Raw genomic sequence first — 18617 nt, 5'->3', positions numbered from 1 at the left:
AGGAGGCAAAAGTCACATTAGGCATCTTCTAAACTACTTTACTCAGAACTTTGGTTTGCCTCTTAAAGGGTCCATGCTTGTCTTGTGACCTCTGAATCTTTCACATCATGATTGCTGGCACAGCTACTTCGACCTCTTGGTCCAGACCGCCATGCTTACAAACATGTGGGCTGGTACAGACATCACCTCTAACACTTCACTGCTGCCCCGCACCCCTCACACTTTATAGGACATCCAGGATTCTCCGCGCACACTCAAGAAGTATGCAAAGGAGCTTGTTCCCACCCAACTGTCATTACTGTCCCAGGTCCTCTCCTGTACCTGTCCTATAGCTCTCCATGACTGAAATTGTCTTCACTCAAGCTCCTCCCCAGATACTTTTTACTTCTTGAACTGTGGCCAAAGACCTCTGACTTTAATTGGCACATTCAGAGTGCCTGACAGAAATGTCATAAGCATAAAATGTAAAAGGTTAAGAGCCAGGGAGAATGATGCAAACGCACTGCATTCCCTTTGAGAAGGATAAGCTAAGCTACTTATGATTAAATGTTCTCGAAGCTTTTTTTTTTTCACATTCCCAAGGACCCTTCTGACCTTTTGCCTTCTGTTAATAAAGCTTTCATTGGTGCCCAAATAGTTAGAAGCTTCTTTCTTCATATAGTAAAGTTGAGCAAAGGTACGTGTGGGGTCTTGGATTTCTGTGTGGCTATACATGATAAGAAAAGCCAAGAACTGAGCTATGACAACAGCTGAAGCCACGTCCCACAGAACTTAAAAAAAAAATCCCTCCACAAAGGGAGATAAAGTATGAGATAATACACTCTGCTCAATATCATATAACAGGAATCTACTTGGTTAGCTCAGAAGATAGTGGACAAGATTCAATTACAAAATTACAAATTGAAACCCAAAATATAAAGTTCAGCTCTTCTTTGTTGCTTAGTGATCTTATTTACCTAACGCAAAGCCCTTGTCCCACCTGAAACTAGTGCCTCATCAAATAAGTGAGTGATTAGGATGAAAATAGCACATTCTAAATGTTTCTGCCTTCCTATTTTGACCCAGCTAAGTCTATCTAGCACCATAGACCAGAGACATAGTAAGCTGTTCTCTATGACAACATGAGAGAGAGAAAGAAAAAGAGGGGGGTTGAGAAACCCACCACTTGTCTCTTATTAAAGTCTGTTGCCTAGAAACCTTTAAGAAGTCATTCTGAGGCAATTACATGAGTCAAGATCGTTCCAAGCTTGTCTTTCACTCTCCGTCTTTGACTAATTGGTTTACCAGATTTGTAATAATAGTTCATCTGCTGTTGTTTTTAATTTCCCAGATAGACCGATTATTTTTAATTCAGGAGCCTCGGCTTCAACTTAACCAAATAAGCGGAGTAAAAACCCAACTTCCAACCGAAAAGGGAACAAAGGCTGCCTGTTCCACCAAATATATGCAGAGTCCTCCATGTACTAAGAATAGCTCTAAATATATAGGTTGTGATAAGAGTTGTAGCTGACAGATGGGTCAGTAGATGAGCAAATGAGTAGACTTAAAAATAGAATAGTAAATAACTTGAGTAGTAATGAGCTGGGAAGGAAAACCTCCTTAGGTATCTTTCAAAAAACAAAAAGAATAAACGCACAATAATCTTTGGGTCAAGAGAAAGTTGTATGATAGCAGTACCCGGGGTTCTGAGTTGTTGATGGCATGTTTTCAGCTTTCTTTTCTTCTTTCATGCTCTTTTATTTTCTCAGCCCATCCCCATGCCTTCACTCTTGCTCAGACCTAACAGTCTCATCTCGTGTCATCAAAAATAGAGTTTGAAAGATAACAGGCCCAGAATAAATACCCACCACTATGGTAGATAGAACAACCTCTGACCCTCCGTGATACCGCTTTGACCCAGTGACACCAGCATCCCAAGCACTGCTCTAAGCCATCCTCCAAAGGCAGTCCCAACCCAGTTTTACACATAAAGCAGGAAGGAACAGAACGGTATAAAAGTAACAGCCAGGCCTTGAGCAGGCTGATTTTAGACCCACACGTTCTTGAGACATTTCATTGAATTTGCCCTCCACTCTTCTGAAGGTGATTCCAGACCCATACACCTCCCAGAAAACACGAATATTTGTAATTGCCTCTCTTTAGATCCCTTAACTTTTCAAAGTATTTTTACGTTTACATTCTCATTCCAAATGGCATTCCATGCCTTTAAACGCAAATTTAAGAGCCTTTGCAAAAAAAAAAAAAAAAAAAAAAAAAAAAAAAAAAAAAAAAAAATGTGTAGATCTTTGGCTCTGATGATGTAAGAAAACACAGGAAAAAGCAGGAAATAAATTTCAAGGATCATCCTCTAAGTCTTGGTTACAGAAAAAAAAATCTTCAAAAGCAGAGACATTGTATCAGAGTAGGGATCTGTGCTGCCATGGAGACCAGGCTTTTCTATTTCCAGTGAATATTTACTGACTCCGAGATGAACCACGCCCTCTCCTTACAACAGCATCTTTTGTCTGCCATCAGACAACTATCGCTGAGTCAGTTTAGACCACCCACAGAGGACTGCCCTCCCACCCGGCTATTAGATGTTATATTAGGATTGGAATTTATACTTGTTGGTCTTCAAATAATAAAACCCTCTTCTTGAAATCAAGTAAGAACAATAACACTAAGAAACAAAGTAAAACTGAAGTGCACAGAAAATACTGAAGCTACTCTGTGATGCCATTGGAGACAAATGTTAAGGGGTTACCCAGCTCAAAGCCAATAGTCATTTCTGAATGAAGAAAGTCAAAGGCTGTGTATATCTCTGTATCCTTTTCCACATCATTGCATGGCTTCAAATGGCTTGTTTACTAGAAAGGATTTTCTCCTTCTCCCCACTCCACCCTTTTCTTATTTAAATATCTAAAATGATTTGAAATATTTAAAAGTAGTTAAATTGTTATTACTTATACAAAATACATAATTTTGACATATAATATGAAGCACCTATTTACGTTGCCTATAAAAGTTGTTTTTAGGGCTTGCAGAAAGAAGCACTGTCCTTACAATTTGAATAAAGTTCTGGGCAGGGTAATACCCTCTTGAAATGCCAGTCTCTGGAGATGGCGGCAGGAGGATCAGATTCAGGGCTCAGCCAGCCAGGACTACATAAGACTTTGTCTCAGGAATGAATGAATGAATGAATGATAAATTAAAAGGAAATAAATGCCTTTGAGAAACCTTTAATGGAGTGCTAAGGTCCTCCCTCGTTATTGGCATAAACATTATGTAAATTTAACTTGTGGAAGAAACAAACCAGAGAAGAAAAGCAGATAAAGTGGGGAAGTGAAACTGAGAGTAACAGGTATCGGTCCTCAGACTATTTTCAGCATCTTTTCTCCTCAGATTTATTATTATTATTATTATTCTCTCATATATTACATTCTGACCAAAGTTTCTCCTGTCTCCCCTCCTCCCAGTCTCTCCCTCCCCCAACTCCTCTCTCCACCATATCCACTTCCCCTCCATCTCCCCTCAGAAAAGATCTTGAGGCAGGATCTTACTAAGTAAGCGTTGCTGGAACTCACTACGCAAACTATGCTGGCCTTGAAATCTCAGAGATCCACCCACCCTTCTTTCCCTAGTGTTGAGATTAAAGGCCACCATGCCTGACCCTCCCCTATGTTTATAACAATTAGGGTAGCTGAATCTCGGCTGGGCAATCTTGAGTTAACTCAACAGTATTCTGTCTGCACCAATACTTGAAAGTCACTCAAGAAACTCCAGACACCTAGGCAGAGATCAAATCTAACTCTTATTACAATGATTTTGCTCTTGTTAAGTGCTTGGCAAGTACTACTGGATTCTCCACATGCCCTAATTAAAATCTACCCGGTCCACTTCTGTCCTGCCAGATCACTTGAGAAGCCCCAACCTAACCAATTCCCTTTTGCCACAGCGGTTTGTGTTTATTGGCATTCCTTTGAAAACGACTTTTCTAATAACTTGCACATGGTGCGGATGATTCTATACAAAACCAGTTTTGCTTCTTATGTTCTATGACAATTGACGTTCTTAATATACGAAACCTGACTCTGACTGAGCAAGTAGGCTTACCCTGTGAACTCACTGTATTCTAATGTCACTCGTCTGTACACCCACGGGAAACCATGCCGTCTCATCAGCCTCTGCAACAGTGAAGAGTGTTTACAGAGTTCTATTAGGAGGCCAGGCTCACCTCTGCACAAGCTGTCTGCATATGATTGTGAATTATTTAGCTCTCCTAAACACCTGCTGTTCCCGTCCTCAGCACAAACTGATACTTGTTTCCACGCGATTGTGCTGCCCGTCCACTTGTCCTCATCTGAAAGCTGGCATTGTTTTCCTTACTTTGTTCTTAAACGCTCGGGATTAGAGTCAACAGGTCTAGCTCAGGGCAGACTGCATGTTTGCTATTACAAGTGCCCTTTCTTTCTGGCTTACTTACCCATAGCATGTGACTATTATCCTGGTAGGTGGGTCTTCTTTGTTATACACATGCCTCTTCACAATGGACAGCAATTCGTGGCTTTAACTACCTGCGCATGCAATGTGCAACATCTTTTCAAAGTACTCAAGTGAGCAAAACAAATAAATTTGGCATGTAATCACATTCTTAGTAAACACGTTATTAGTGTTTAGACTTTTTAAAATAAAATAATTTTTTTAAATCTCCTCAGTTAGATTACATAGCCTCCATTTTATTTTTGTTTCCTTCTTTTGGTGATGGGGTCTCACATTATAGTCCAGGCTAGCCTTGAATTCATAATTATATTCCTACCTCTCCTTGGGGATGCTAGGATTACCAGCATGAGCCAATCATATTCTCAATTTTATTGGAAAAATTTAGTTTGGCTGGCATCATAATACCTTTAACCATTGCTTCACTAGTATTAACTAATGTTTCCAGTGAAGACCATCTGGCTAGATTATTAATTGTGTGTAATCAATAACACCCACTGAGTTTCCAGAGGGATTCACTCATAAGCTATGATTTTAAAAAATTAAATTAAAATATTGTCCTTTTTATCAGGTTTTAGCCATTTAAAATTAAACTGTTGCTGTTTTCTAATTAAAAATATAGTTAAGCAAAAATATATGAAATGTCAATATAAACCACGTCATATTTCGTATATCATTAAATAACCTAGCAAGTCTTTTCATTACTAGAAGAAGCAACTTGTTTTTCTTTTTTCTGCTAGTTCATTACCAAAAATGGAAAATACTACTGAAGAATTCTTCAACACAATAAAAGAAACTCAAAATCTGTCACCTCTCAACTTCTTTTCCATGAAGTTATACAATAGTTAGTATGCCCTTAGTCCTGGTGATTTAAAGGAGTCTATCTAAATGCTTTTTAATATCAGATTAAGAGTCTCATTTATCTCACATAGAAAAATCTGAAATGGTAAATATTCAAGAGGAGAGGATGCCAGTGTTTTGAGAGGTCAGAGAGACCGTGCTCCTTTCTATTTGTTCCACTGTATATGCTTGGCAGTACGCTCAAAACCAGCTCACCATGGCATTCAAAATTAGGCAGGAGAGATAAATGGAGGGCAAGCGTCTCTATTTTAAGAATATGATATGAAGGCTACAGGCATATGCTAGTATCCTACACTGTTTAAAAACACAAGAGAATGGGACATCAGGTCTACCTCCAGATAGATTTAAATACATCAGAGAATGGGACATCTAGCCTACCTTCAGACGTCCATTAAGGCAGATGAAACTTGGTGATGTATTTTACTAAAAAGAAAAGAGGAACGATGTGGCAACAGGGGGAATAAGGTTCTCAAAATAGAGTCAAAACAGGGATGGTGTTATGTACCTGTAATCCCAGCACTGGATTGTAGAAAATTCAAGGCCAACTTGGTCTATGTGCAAGCTCATGTCAGGCAGATATACATATTAAGAGCCTGTCTCAAAAAAAAAAAAATGAAATGGAAAACTTAAAGTTGGATGTTCTTTCTGCTAAAATTTATTAAAAGACTCTACCACAAATATTACAGCAAAGTTGATGCTGGAGAAGTATCAGTTTTATGCCTAGAACAGTATTTTTTAAGGATAAAGCTTGAAGTGAAGGAATTCCTTAACAGGGACAAATTACCACTTTTTCTTCCTCTGTCTGCTGAGCCAGGGTGGGTCATCTATGACAATCCCAGTGATTGAGATAGCTGGGGCTACCTTCACTTTGTTACCATGAACAATAACACATCCCTTTTATACTGCCAATCAAAATTAATGTTAGATCTGAATTCACAGAAATAAATTTTCAATTTTAAGACTTATTCCCACAGTGGTTAACTGAGGAAGACTAAATGGAGATCTGCTTTTAAATTCCATCTAGCCTCAGACTGCATATGAACCTCAGGATCAATTGCCCTTTTAGGTGACCTGCTTGCTCATGTGTTCAATAGAACTAGGAAGCTACTCACAGGTAGCTGTGAGAACTCACTACGCCACAGTTAGTACTGTGTCAATATGGAGCACTTGTTGAACATTTTTCTAATCACTAACATGTCCAGTCCTGAAAGGTTCTGACTGTAAACTTTTGAATTGGATTGGTGGTTATTTTTTCCTCATGAGTTCCAGTCTGTTTGGCCCCTAATGGTGAACTTCATCAGACTGTTAGTCCTTGTTAAAACCACCAAAGCCTAAAAGAGGTAAATGGACCCTTAGCTGCAGAAAAATTGCTTTCTGAAATTACCTCTTCTTGACATATCCAGAATTTAGGTGCAGGAGTCCTTTTCTCTAAGACAAAAAAGAAAAGAAAGAAAGAAGAAGAAAGTTGTTGGAATTGGATTGAGGCTATTATCTCCCAATCATTAAGGGGGGTTATTACCACCACCACAGAGCCCAAAATGAAAGCCACCTGTTTTCACATAGGGAGCTCTTGGAAATAGCCCTCTTTCCCTCTGAGTAAATAGGCAAGGAGAAGAAAGATTCCATTAATGGATGGCTTGAGAATGCTTTCTTGTGTGCTCCATTTATCTAAATTGGCTCATGATGGCTGCCCACCATCTCTCAGAGGTTACAAGAGATACTGGCTCATCTATCAGTCCCCACCTCACAGCCCAGAGCACCAAAAAGGAAAGGATTTTCTCTACACTGCCTGCCTCTCACTAAACTGAATCAGCAATTCAAAGAGCTCAGTTCCTACTCTGAAAGGTTATACTTTCTAAACACCAGAAGACAGCACTTAAGGAAATTCTAAGCCATCCACTGAAACTTAGTCAGGGAAAGCTAAACTTAGTCCCACCAGCATCCCTATATGCTTTTCTTATGAAAAAAAATTAACTCTTATGTGTATTATGCATATATACCAATATATATATAAACACACGTACAGATACAGAAATATATAACTATATACAAATCTGTACTTATAAATGTATGCATATGCACATGTATATAGCTCCTCAGTTATTGTTTTAGGTTATTTTATGTATGTGTGCATTTAGCTTGCACGTATAGATGTGTGCCAAATACATGCCTACTACTCACAGAGGTTAGAAGCGGTCATCAGATTCTCTGGAATTCAAGTTACAGATGGTTATGAACCACCATGTGGGTTAAGGAAGCGAACCCAGGTCCTCTGCAAGAGCAACAACTGCTCTTAACCACCAGCTCATCTCATCATCTAGTCCCTCAAAACCTCATTCAAAATTGCTAATTTCTTTCTCTTACCAAAATATATATTTGGAAGAGGTTTGGTCTGAGCCCCTAAGGTAAGCACTACATTATTTAACCTTTAAAGCAGAAATAAATACGTTCTTATATGGCCATTGAATTGGGGTAGTAGCAGACAGATGCACTCGTATGTATATTGGAAAGAGAAAAAAATGGAGAAGGAAGAGGCAATGATGAAAATTTTTAAACACCAGGCAAAATGATGAACACAACCTTCATAAGACATGTAGTAGGAAGTCCACACTGTACCAGACATTGTCTTAAGACTGTTTCTGTACATTGTGGGATATTTAGCAACATCCCAAGCCTCTGATTTAGTAGATTCCAACAGCATTCCAGTACCCAACCATGACAATCAAAACAAATCTCCAGACTTTGCAAATATCTGCCGGGATATTCAAAAAGAGTTCTTCTCTTCTGGTTGCAATGCTGTTATACACCTTAATGGTTCTCAAACTTCTGATGCCTTATCAAGTGTAGCAATAGTAGACTACTTCTATTTCTTTTTTTAATTAAATTTATTTATTTGTTTTACATCCTGACTAGTTTCACCTCCCTCCTCTCCTCCTGTTCCCTCTGCCCCTCCCCCAAATCCACTCCTCCTCTATTTCTGCTCAGAAAGGGGCAGGCCTCCCATGGGTGTCAACAAATCATGGCATATCAAGTTGAGTTAAGACCAGGCTCTTCCCCTCCTATTAAGGCTTGGTAAGGCAACCTAGAATGAGGAAGAGTTTCTCAAAAGCCTGCCAAAGCATCAGCGTTAGGTCCCGTTCCCACTGCTAGGAGTCCCACAAGTAGACCAAGCTATATAACTGTCTCACATATGCAAAGGACCTGGGTCAGTCCTGTGTGGGTTCCAGTGTCCGTGAGCTCCTGTGAGTCCAGGTTAGCTGTCCCTGTGGGTTCCCTTGTGACTGTCTCCTTTTCTATTATTGGTCTTCTCTTGTTAGACTTATAGGGAGAGAAAGCAGAGGTCAAGAGAAGGAACTGCTGAATCAGGTTGTCTTTGGGTGAATGATTTATTAACAACAAAACAAACAATTGAGCAGATGTCAAAAGCAAGAGGTTTCAGTCCCACCAGGAAAGGCAAGGTTTTCAGGGAAAGAGAAGGTCTTTCACCAAGAGGAAGCAGGCTTACTTAATATGTAATCTATGCAACCGTGATTGAGGTAAGGAAGCTGGTCATACAAGGGACATTCTTCTTTGTATATGATGAGAGTCAGGCTTGTGGTGATGTGTGGCACAGGCAATGTGACAACAAGCAAGCGGTCTCTGCCCTCCAGGTAACAAGGGATGACAACCATCCTGCTACATAGGGAGTCTGCCTTCTTGGATTCTGGTGAGTCCTAAGCAAGGGCAGGGACTCTGAGAATTTCTAGTTCTCTATTCTTGGTCACTGTTATTTAGATTCCCACCACTAAGCAAACTTCCCGATCTTTTAGGAGGATTCCAGAGGGGGGGAAAAAAAAAACAAATCTTGACCATTTATCTCTTCATGGTAACATCCGTAAATAAGAGATGTAAAGTGAGAAATCAAGGTACAATAATAAAAAGCTGAGTTTGCACCCAGTGAAAACTACAAAAGAAATTCTCCATCAATAAGCTCCTCTTGCCAGAGGCTTCTAAGTAATTACCACCAAGACGCTTTCTTACTGTTCTGGTTGAAACCAAGGAATGAGGCCTGGGAGGGAAGCATTCACTTTTGTTTCGTTTTCTAACAAAACGTGATGTGTCCGTAGAGTGACGTCTCCTAGGAACGCGGCTTTCACCCAAGACTTGAGAAGTTTCACAAACATTTATTAGCAAAGACCTTATGGGGTTAGCAAGCCCATTCTTATCATCTTATTTAAAACCATTCGTGTGACGCATACAGAATTACCTTATCCAGTGCCTTTTCTTCGTGGGGAGGGGGGTAGACAATACCTGATACCAGTACACATTATAATTTACCAAAATGACACTGGCCAGGCAGACGAAGAACTGAATCAGATAGAGGCAGAGACAGAAGAAGGCAGCATCTTCTGTGCTCTCTACTTCTTTTGTTTCTCGGTTAACTCCTGATGAGTATTTAACATTGACTAGACTTCTGATAATTTTAAAAATATATATTTATTCACTTGCAAGGAAATGGTAGAGGATCTACAGGTGCCACCATGTGCCTGTGGAGGTCAGAGGGCAACCTGCAGGAGTCAGGTCTCCCCTTCCTCCACACAGACACTAAGGATTGAATTCAGTTGACAGGGTTTGGCAGCATCTTTATGCTCCATGCCATCCTGCAGGTCTCAAGCTTGAAATTTTTATCTATCGCTTTTACTTTCTAGGAAATCTTGCCCAGGCATATGGCTATACATACTTAGTCCTTCTAAATCTACGTCACCTCCATATCACACTTGACTGTCTGAGATTTAGCTAAGCCCAGGAGCCTCCTGCCTTCGTCTCCCAAACTGTCACATTTGCAGATTTCCCGTGACTAGGGTCCTAACAAAGGCATCCTTCTTCTCGTCCCTCACCCTCCCCACCCCCACGCGCATACACACTCTATCATCTATCAACAAATTCTGGAACCTCTCTCTTTTAAATATTTCCAGAATGTCATCATTTCTCACCCTCCTAGCAGCGAACACCTTAGATTAGGCCGTCTTCATCCAGACTAATAACAACTGATTTGTATGTGTGCCTCTCTAGTGCGGTCTCCCATCCAAGCAGTAACCAGGCCTGACCTTGCTTAGCTCCTGAGAGTGATAGGCAATTGACCCTCTGGTCCGCAAGCCTACTTATGTCCAAGGTCCTATAGTCTCCCCTCATTTATCAGCTCTTTCCTCCTTACTCTTTCTGCTCTTACCTCAAGATTTTTAGGTACCCTGCTCTCTGGAAAGTATATTTTTATGCCCTATGCTCATTTATTTTCACAAATAACATTTGCTTAAAGAGACTTTTTGAATGATGCTATGTGCCTTTAATCCTGGTAATCAATTATTCTCCATTTCTCCATGGAAATATTTTTCTTCATACATAAATATATATGTGCTTATATACACATTTATTTATTAGGTGTATATCTATGTATATAAGAAAGTGGGTGTGTGTATCCATAAACAAACACACACACATACATATACTTCTAACGCAGGGACTGGCAAACTATGGCCTAGAACCCATCTAACTCTGGCCTGTACTTTTATGGACACAAAATAGGAATGGTATATGCACACGCACACACAGAGACACACACATGTACATTTATCAGATTAAAGGGCTGCACAGCAAAAATAAGGGGGGAATGGATGAATGAATAACACAAACTGTTTGTGGACTATAAACCTAAAATATTTTGCATCAGGTCTTTTACAGAACAACCCTGGTAGCCTGTGTATTGATGTATTGTTCCTTGCTAGAATTGCCAGCTTCTTCATTTTTCACAATCATATCCATGCCATATAGAATAGTTCCTGGCAACAATGAAGATGCTAAATAAACATTTTTATGTGGATGTGTAAATGATGGTGACAGTGATCAGTCTTAGGTTACAAGTGAAGTTGGCAGATGAAGCAGAATTCAAATCTGCTTGTCTTTCATTCCACAGTTGGGTCCTGAAGTTCAGGAGCTGCAGTCATTCGAACCTCCTTCATGTCTGCCCAGGTTCCCCTGTATACACCATGTCTAACACATATATTAGGAAGAGCACTCTTAGGTGGGTGATGGAAGGAGACAAAGTTAGGATGTGTTGTGGAAAGCCTCAAGAGCTTTCTCACAAATCAGCTTATGCCTGCCTCCTGCCATGTTCAACTGGCTCTCGTTGCCATTGTCTCTTCTACCTGTACCTAGCATCGGAACAAAACAAGGCCAGCATTCTGTTCTCACTATGCACATTGCAGAACTGAGTTTTGATGAGGTATAAGCAATTGACTATAAAAAGTAGTAAACAATTATTGACCCCAGAGCTATTACTTTTAGTGGTTTTCTACTCTACCAAACTGGACCAACACACATTTCATAATTCAGCACACATTTTATAATTCTGCTGATGGGGAAAATGTTACCAGAGACCTGGGGGAATTTTTGTCATGGCGGGACTCTCCCAGCAACCCCTAAGAAACTAGGGGTGCTATAACTCACTTGAAGTTCTACCATGTGCAGGAAACCCTCCCCAGCTACAAATGGCCTAAGGTGGCCAGAGGCAGCATCAATATCAGAACCTACAGTTAAAGCAATGAATAGAACGGCCAAGACAATCACATCCTGGGATTTTTATTGATATAACAATATCCCAAGATTCTGGAGCAGCCAGGCCCATGGCCACCTTTAAGAAAGAAACCAAGCGAACTGACGATTATGTTAGCTGACATGAAGAGCCACAGCTGTCATCTCTTGAGCCAGCTGCTGCATAAAATCAGTCATCCTCTGAGGCAGCTGCCTTTCGAGTTCAGGGTGTCTGGCTAAGACTACACGTGTTTCATAGCTTGAAGGGCAGCCTTAGCCACTGCAGCTGCCAGAGTCCATGGCATCCTGCCGAGAAGAGGCCATGGTGACACAGCCTGGAGCTCATCCAAATGCCGGTTATGAATTCAGTGCATGCGTGCGTGCGTGCGTGCTTGCGTGCCTGCGTGCGTGCGTGCCTGCGTGTAAAACGGTCCATCTTCAAATGCGACTTCATCTAATTCCCTGATGCATGAACAGGCTGTACATACCTACCCCCCCGCCCACGTCCTCCAACTCCTCCCCCATCCGCGCTCACCCCACAGAAAATGTGGTCTCTGTAACAGAAATGGGATTTTGTCCATTTCTCCATCTCTTCACCCTACTCAGAAAATAGCACTGTGCTCAAGGAGCTTAAAGCAATGTAATTTTTGATGTAAGAATATGCCAGGACCAGGTGTGGTGGCACACTCCTTGAATCCCAGGACTCGGGAAGCTGAGGCAGGGAGATCTCTGTAAGTCCTAGGCCAGCCTGGTGTACAGAGTGAGTCCAGTACAGTGGTACAGTGACAGCTACATAGTGAGACCCTGTCTAAAAAATAAAAAGGCGAGGAATTTACTCATTAAATATCTATAATTATTATGTGTAATTTAACAATAATATTTTTCTAAATATATGGGGACTTGAGTAAAAAAATTAAATGGCAATGTAACTACAAATACATCTCTTCTTTTAGTTAATATCTCTCTCTCCCTCCCTCCTTCCTACCCTCCATCTCTCATTTTGAAACAGCATTGTTTGTAGCTCAGGCTAGCCTCAAGCCCTCATTCTTTCTCCCTTAGCCTCCTGAGTGCTGTGCCACCACATTTGGCTTTAAAAGTCTCTTTATAAAATAAATCATCCTGGTTTCTATGGAAGCAACATTAATCATTGCAGCGAAGAAAATAAGGCCAAAGCCAAATGCTTCAGTAATGTGCTGGTTAGTTTTCTCATCACCGTGACAAAGGGCAACTTAAAACTTAAAAAGTTATTGGAACTCATGATTTGAGGAGACGCAGTCCGTCGTGGCAGGGAGGGCACGGCAGCAGGAGCAGCATGGAGTAGCTGTCCACATTAAAAACAGACAGAGAGGAATGTTGGTGCTCAGTTCGCTTTCCTATTTCCATCTTTGTTCAGTCTGGGGTCCTTAGTCCTTGTTACGGTGAGTCTCCTCATCTCAGTTAAAGCTCCCTGGAAGATAATCCCTCATAGACATGTTCAAAGGTGTGTCCCATTAATGCCCTGGGACTCTTCAATCCAACCGGCAATCAAAACAAACCTTTACACCTGCGAAGTCTTTATGTTAAAAATAATAAAATAAAAGTAAGCAGACTTGGGTTGAGAGTTGCTTAAGTGTCTGGAACCTTCTGTGTATTAGATGTGATAGTTGGTGTGAAGCTATGACGCTCACTGGGATGCAGTATACTGGGAAGATGTCTGGCTCCTGAATCTGCATGTGAAAAAGATGTATCTGAGACCCCTGCATGTTCATCACATTAAGCATTAAGAAATGTGTCCTTCTTATTGTCAGGCTTGAGAAAGAGATCCAAGACCTTGAAAAGGCTGAACTGCAAATCTCAGCCAATGAAGAGGCAATTCTAAAGAAGCTAAAATCTATTGAGAGGACAACAGAAGACATAATAAGAGTGAGTGTAACTCAGTTGTAAGCTATGATGCCCCCTGAAAAGAATCCACAAATGTTATTTCTTCAAAGTATTGCTATATTTAGATCTTTACTTTTTAAACTAAGCTCATCATGGAAATCTTTTATCTTACAGTCTGTGAAGGTAGAAAAGGAAGAAATACCAGAAGGTATGTTTTTTAAGCAACCTGTTCCATGTCGAAGCTAGATCATTTTCAAAGATCGTTGGCTTTGTTTTAATATTAGAAATATCTTACATGTACTTTGAATTGCTATCAACTTTACAGAGTCAATTGAGGACATCTATGCTAACATCCCTGACCTTCCAAGTTCCTATGTACCTTCCAGATTAAGAAAGGAAAGACATGAAGGCCAAGATGATGATGAACAAAACAGAAAAGGTATTTGAGAGCCTGCTTTCAGTGACGTGCTTTCAATCTCAGGTCTCTTCTTCTAATATTGGTACACGTATGTATAGTGCATGTGAGTACGGAAGCGCGCATGCCACGGCATTCACATAGAGGTCAGAGGACATTTTGGGGGAGTCTGTTCCCTCTTCCTCCCTTGTCTGAGGCAGGGTTTCTCTTGTGTCTGCCAATATACAGCATATATACAGCATACTGCAGGCTAGCTGACGCATGAGTCAGCCAATTCTCCTATCTGCATCCCGCCTCACCTAATGACAGATGCACAGCATCACATCTGCCTTTTTATTTTAATGTTGGTTCCAGGTATTGAACTGAAGTCATCAGGTAACAAATTTTTGCCCACTGAGCCATATCCCTAGTCCCTCGATTTCAGAGTTTATATTTAATCTTTACAGCTTGTTTGTGTTTCCAGTTTAGGCAAAGGTCCATTTTACAAAGTTCCCAGGGCTATGGGACAGTTCCCAGGGCTTGCACAGTTAGGAATAATGAGGGTGAAGTATTTATTCCGTGCATTTTGTTCCCTTCCATAATATGCAGGAACAATAAGACAAGGCCTGAAACAGGCAAGAAACGCTTTCAAACTTCTCTTCTCAAAAATTTCATCCAGGAGACATTGAGTTATAAAATATTTTTGAAGTGAAAATGTCCCCTTGGAAAGATCAGGCATTATTTAACTTCATGGGATAATGGTTTTCATAAAGCTAATACTTTAAAGTTTCTGGGAAATGAAGGTTTGGCCAAAGAGGAAGAATTTGAATTTTAAAATTGAAGGAGGAACTAGTCTCCATCCGCAGGTAGCAGTCCCTTATTCAGATAGCAGGTATTTAATAACTAACTACTATACACCAAACTCACTTAGGCACGTGGCAGGGGTTCACTAAATCAAGCATTCAGGGAGTACAATGCAGAAGAAAGAGGAAGAGATGTGAGGCAGAGGGATGATGGATAGAGACCGTGCAGGTTTACCTGGGTACCCAGGGAAAGGCATGACACATCAGGCAACAGGGGACACAAGAAGTATAAGACGAGCTAAAGGGAAATCGGGAGATATATCAAAAGCAAGCGCCGACACCTTCTAACTCTATGAATGCTGTTCCCGTCATCTGTTAAAATTCCATCCACAGGCTCTTGCCTGGGTCAGGAGACCGACGTCAGCTTCCCCCCTGTTCACCAGTCACCTCCAGTTCAGTTTTCCAGTACAGTTGCTGCTGCTCTATTTTCAGCCCTTCATCTGCTCGGAAGTGGTGTTAAATTGGGAGGATAAAAGGGGTGGCTAGAGAGAAGCCTCCGCGATTAAGAGCACCTGCTACTCTTGCGGATGACCCGGGTTCAAATCCCAGTAGCCGCATGGCAGACCACAAACATCTGTGACTCCAGTTCCAGGTGGTCTAGTGCCCTGTTCTAATGTCATTGGGCACCAGGCATACACATGGTGCATAGACATACATGTGGTAAAACACCCATAATGCATAAGATAAAGTATTTCTGTATTTTGAAAGAGAGAGAGAAAGGGAACTCCAAGCTTCCAACTTCTTCGGGTACAAGGACGCATCTAACCACTTTCCACACTGTGAAGACCTTAGAGCACTTTACAGTTTCGGTCGGCAGCTGGGCTTGCAACAGGGATGTGACAATAGATCCCGCTGCTGCGTGTTTTACCTGCCACAGCCCACAGTGTGGCAGGTCTTCCAAAGAAGGCAGAGATTCTTCTTAATAAGGAAACAAAAGTGTTTAGGTCTGGCTGGCCACTTTTAGTCGCTGGAAAAGGGTATCTTTTGGTTCTCTGTCAAAATAGCAGCTACGTAGACCTGTTTCTCTTCCTCACGCCTCTATACTATTTTTCCAAAATTCTACACTTCCTCAGACACCATAGAACAAACTGGTAAACCCAGGGGGGAAATAACCAAGGTATTTTTATGTGTATATGTGTGTGCCTGCACCACGTTCATGTAGGGGAATGTGGGGGTCAGGGAGCATCAGATCCCCTGGAGATGGAGTTATAGGAGGTTGTGAGCCTCCTAACAAAGGTGCTAGGACTGTAACTCTGTCCTTGTAGAGCTATCTCTCCAGCATCCAAATCACAAAGGTGGTTTTGGGGGATTTGTTGTGGTTTGGGGGGGTTGTTGTTGCTTTGCTTTGCTTTGTTCTGCTCTGTTTTGTTTTGTTCAAGACAGGGTTTCTCTGTGTAGCTTTGGCTGTCCTAGAATTTAGTAGACCAGCCTGACTACAAACTGACAGAGATTCACCTGCCTCTGCCTTCCGAGTGCTGGGATTAAAGGTGTGTGCTACCACTGCTGAGTTAAAAGTTTTTAAATGTCATTTAAAAGACCATCAAAGGGGATAAAAGCAAACAAGCTAGTTTATAAGAGAATGAGTGTACTAAATCTTGCATTAAATTTGTCTTTTAACAGCTTTGTATGCCATGGAAATTAAAGTTGAAAAAGATTTGAAGACTGGAGAAAGTATTGTTCTGTCTTCAATACCCCTCCCATCAGATGACTTTAAAAGCACAGGAATAAAGGTATACGACGATGGGCAGAAGTCAGTCTACGCCGTCAGCTCCAATCAGAACACAACCTACAATGGCACGGATGGCCTTGCACCAGTTGAAGTGGAGGATCTCCTGAGACAAGCCTCAGAGAGGAACTCTAAGTCACCCACAGAGTACCATGAGCCCGTGTATGCCAATCCGTTTTGCAGGCCTCTGACCCCACAGAGAGAAAGAGTAAGCCCTGGACCAAACTTTCAAGAAAGGATAATGATGAGAGCTAACGGACTAGGCAACCATGCCAATGAATCCATGCACAATCTGAACGATGGGCTTTCAGAAGGGAGAAGCAATGGTCCCTCTCACACCAGCCCTACTCGGCCAACACCTCAGCCCCGATCAACCATTCAGCAAGCAGAAGAGATGGTCCACACCCAGCAAAAGAGGGTGGGGACTCCCTGGGAAGAATCGAACACCAGACAGAACGAACATGAGGTTTCTCCAAGGACAGGACTGAGCCCCCGCAGAGCGAGTCCTGAGAAATCAAGACCTCAGGGTTCTTCACCCACTTTCCAGGAGGAGGCTGAAGATGTAAGATACAACATCGTTCATTCTCTGCCTTCTGATGTGGATGACGCAGAACCGGTGACGATGATTTTCATGGGGTATCAGCAGGCAGACGACATTGAGGAAGAAAAGAAGCTTCTGACGGGGTACGATGGGGTCATCCATGCCGAGCTGGTTGTGATTGATGACGAGGGGGAGGAGGATGAAGGACAAGCCGAAACGCCATCCTACCATCCCGTAGCTCCCTGTAGTCAGGTTTACCAGCCAACCAAACCAACCCCGCTTCCTAGAAAGAGATCAGAAGTTAGACCTCATGAAAACACAAACCATAAATCTCCCCACAAAAATTCCATATCTCTGAAAGAGCAAGAGGAACGCTTAGGCAGTCCTGCCCACCACTCTCCCCCGGGCATCCCAATGGCTGGAGATGGGACTGAGGATCCGTCCTTAACAGGTAATAAAAATGACAAGGCATGCTACTGCTGTTTACTTATGTGATCGTCTTCTCTGTGTTAATGAACGTTCTGACTTTCAGCTCCTATGGCCACCTCATAAACTAACGCTCACTGACAGCCTTTCTTAACACCAATCCGAATTATTATCATCAGGCCAGAGTAAGTCACTTCAAAAGATAATGAAAGTGAAAACTCCGTCGTGAGGTTTCAATATCACATTGAGTGCCCTTAGCTACCGGAAATATGTCTTCTGTGAGAGAGCAATACCAAGTGTGAATAATTGGAGTTGCTAATTCATGTCATGTCCTGGTCATCAGAAGCAGACTTTCCCCGCAGAATCCAATAACAACTACTTGCCTGTGCCTCCCCGTGACTTACACTTTACTCATAAATTAACAAGTAGCCTTAATTTTGCAAGGAAATAGAAAACACGGACTATTTTCCTCTCATTTTATTACTCTGCTAGATCTCCTTTCTCTAAACTTTTATATTTATATTAACTTCAGTTCTTTAATTTTCTACACTTTAAGCATAGAATGTCATTTTATCTTGCATCATCTATGACTCAACTTTTCATAGTCTTCTCCAACTTAGTATATTTAATTTTTTCTATTTTCTATATAGCTACATTTCTCATTCTCTATGAAGTTTTTATGGCTTTCTATCTATCTCCTTAGCTTTCTCAACACTGAATGGAAAGTAACTGTAACTTTTTCTGCAAACTGACAGCTCCTCAATTTTAAGTTCCTTGTTATCATTCAAACATGGCAAATGGTTGTCATTTGTGGCAAAATAAATAAGGACCTGACAAAAACAATTACAATAACTGAGCAAAGCCTAGCCAAAAAATCCAAGTTAAATTATACAAAAGCACAGG

The 18617-nt window shown here is 41.3% G+C and overlaps 1 protein-coding gene across 5 annotated transcripts in view; it reads left to right on the top strand.

The window, feature by feature from the left end:
* Palmd (palmdelphin) overlaps positions 1-18617 on the top strand; it is a 50115-nt gene that overhangs the window by 27654 nt on the left and 3844 nt on the right. For all 5 annotated transcript variants that reach the window (XM_038311277.2, XM_038311281.2, XM_038311278.2 and 2 more), the window contains 4 exons: positions 13692-13806; positions 13939-13972; positions 14090-14203; positions 16642-17739. In XM_038311277.2, coding sequence (XP_038167205.1) covers positions 13692-13806; positions 13939-13972; positions 14090-14203; positions 16642-17739 — 1361 coding nt within the window. The remainder of the gene's footprint in view (positions 1-13691; positions 13807-13938; positions 13973-14089; positions 14204-16641; positions 17740-18617) is intronic.

This window comes from Arvicola amphibius, chromosome 14 (genome assembly GCF_903992535.2).
Source record: "Arvicola amphibius chromosome 14, mArvAmp1.2, whole genome shotgun sequence".
Lineage (NCBI taxonomy): Eukaryota > Metazoa > Chordata > Mammalia > Rodentia > Cricetidae > Arvicola > Arvicola amphibius.
The sequence above is the reverse complement of the archived record's forward strand: the minus strand, read 5'-3'. Positions and strand labels throughout refer to the sequence as shown.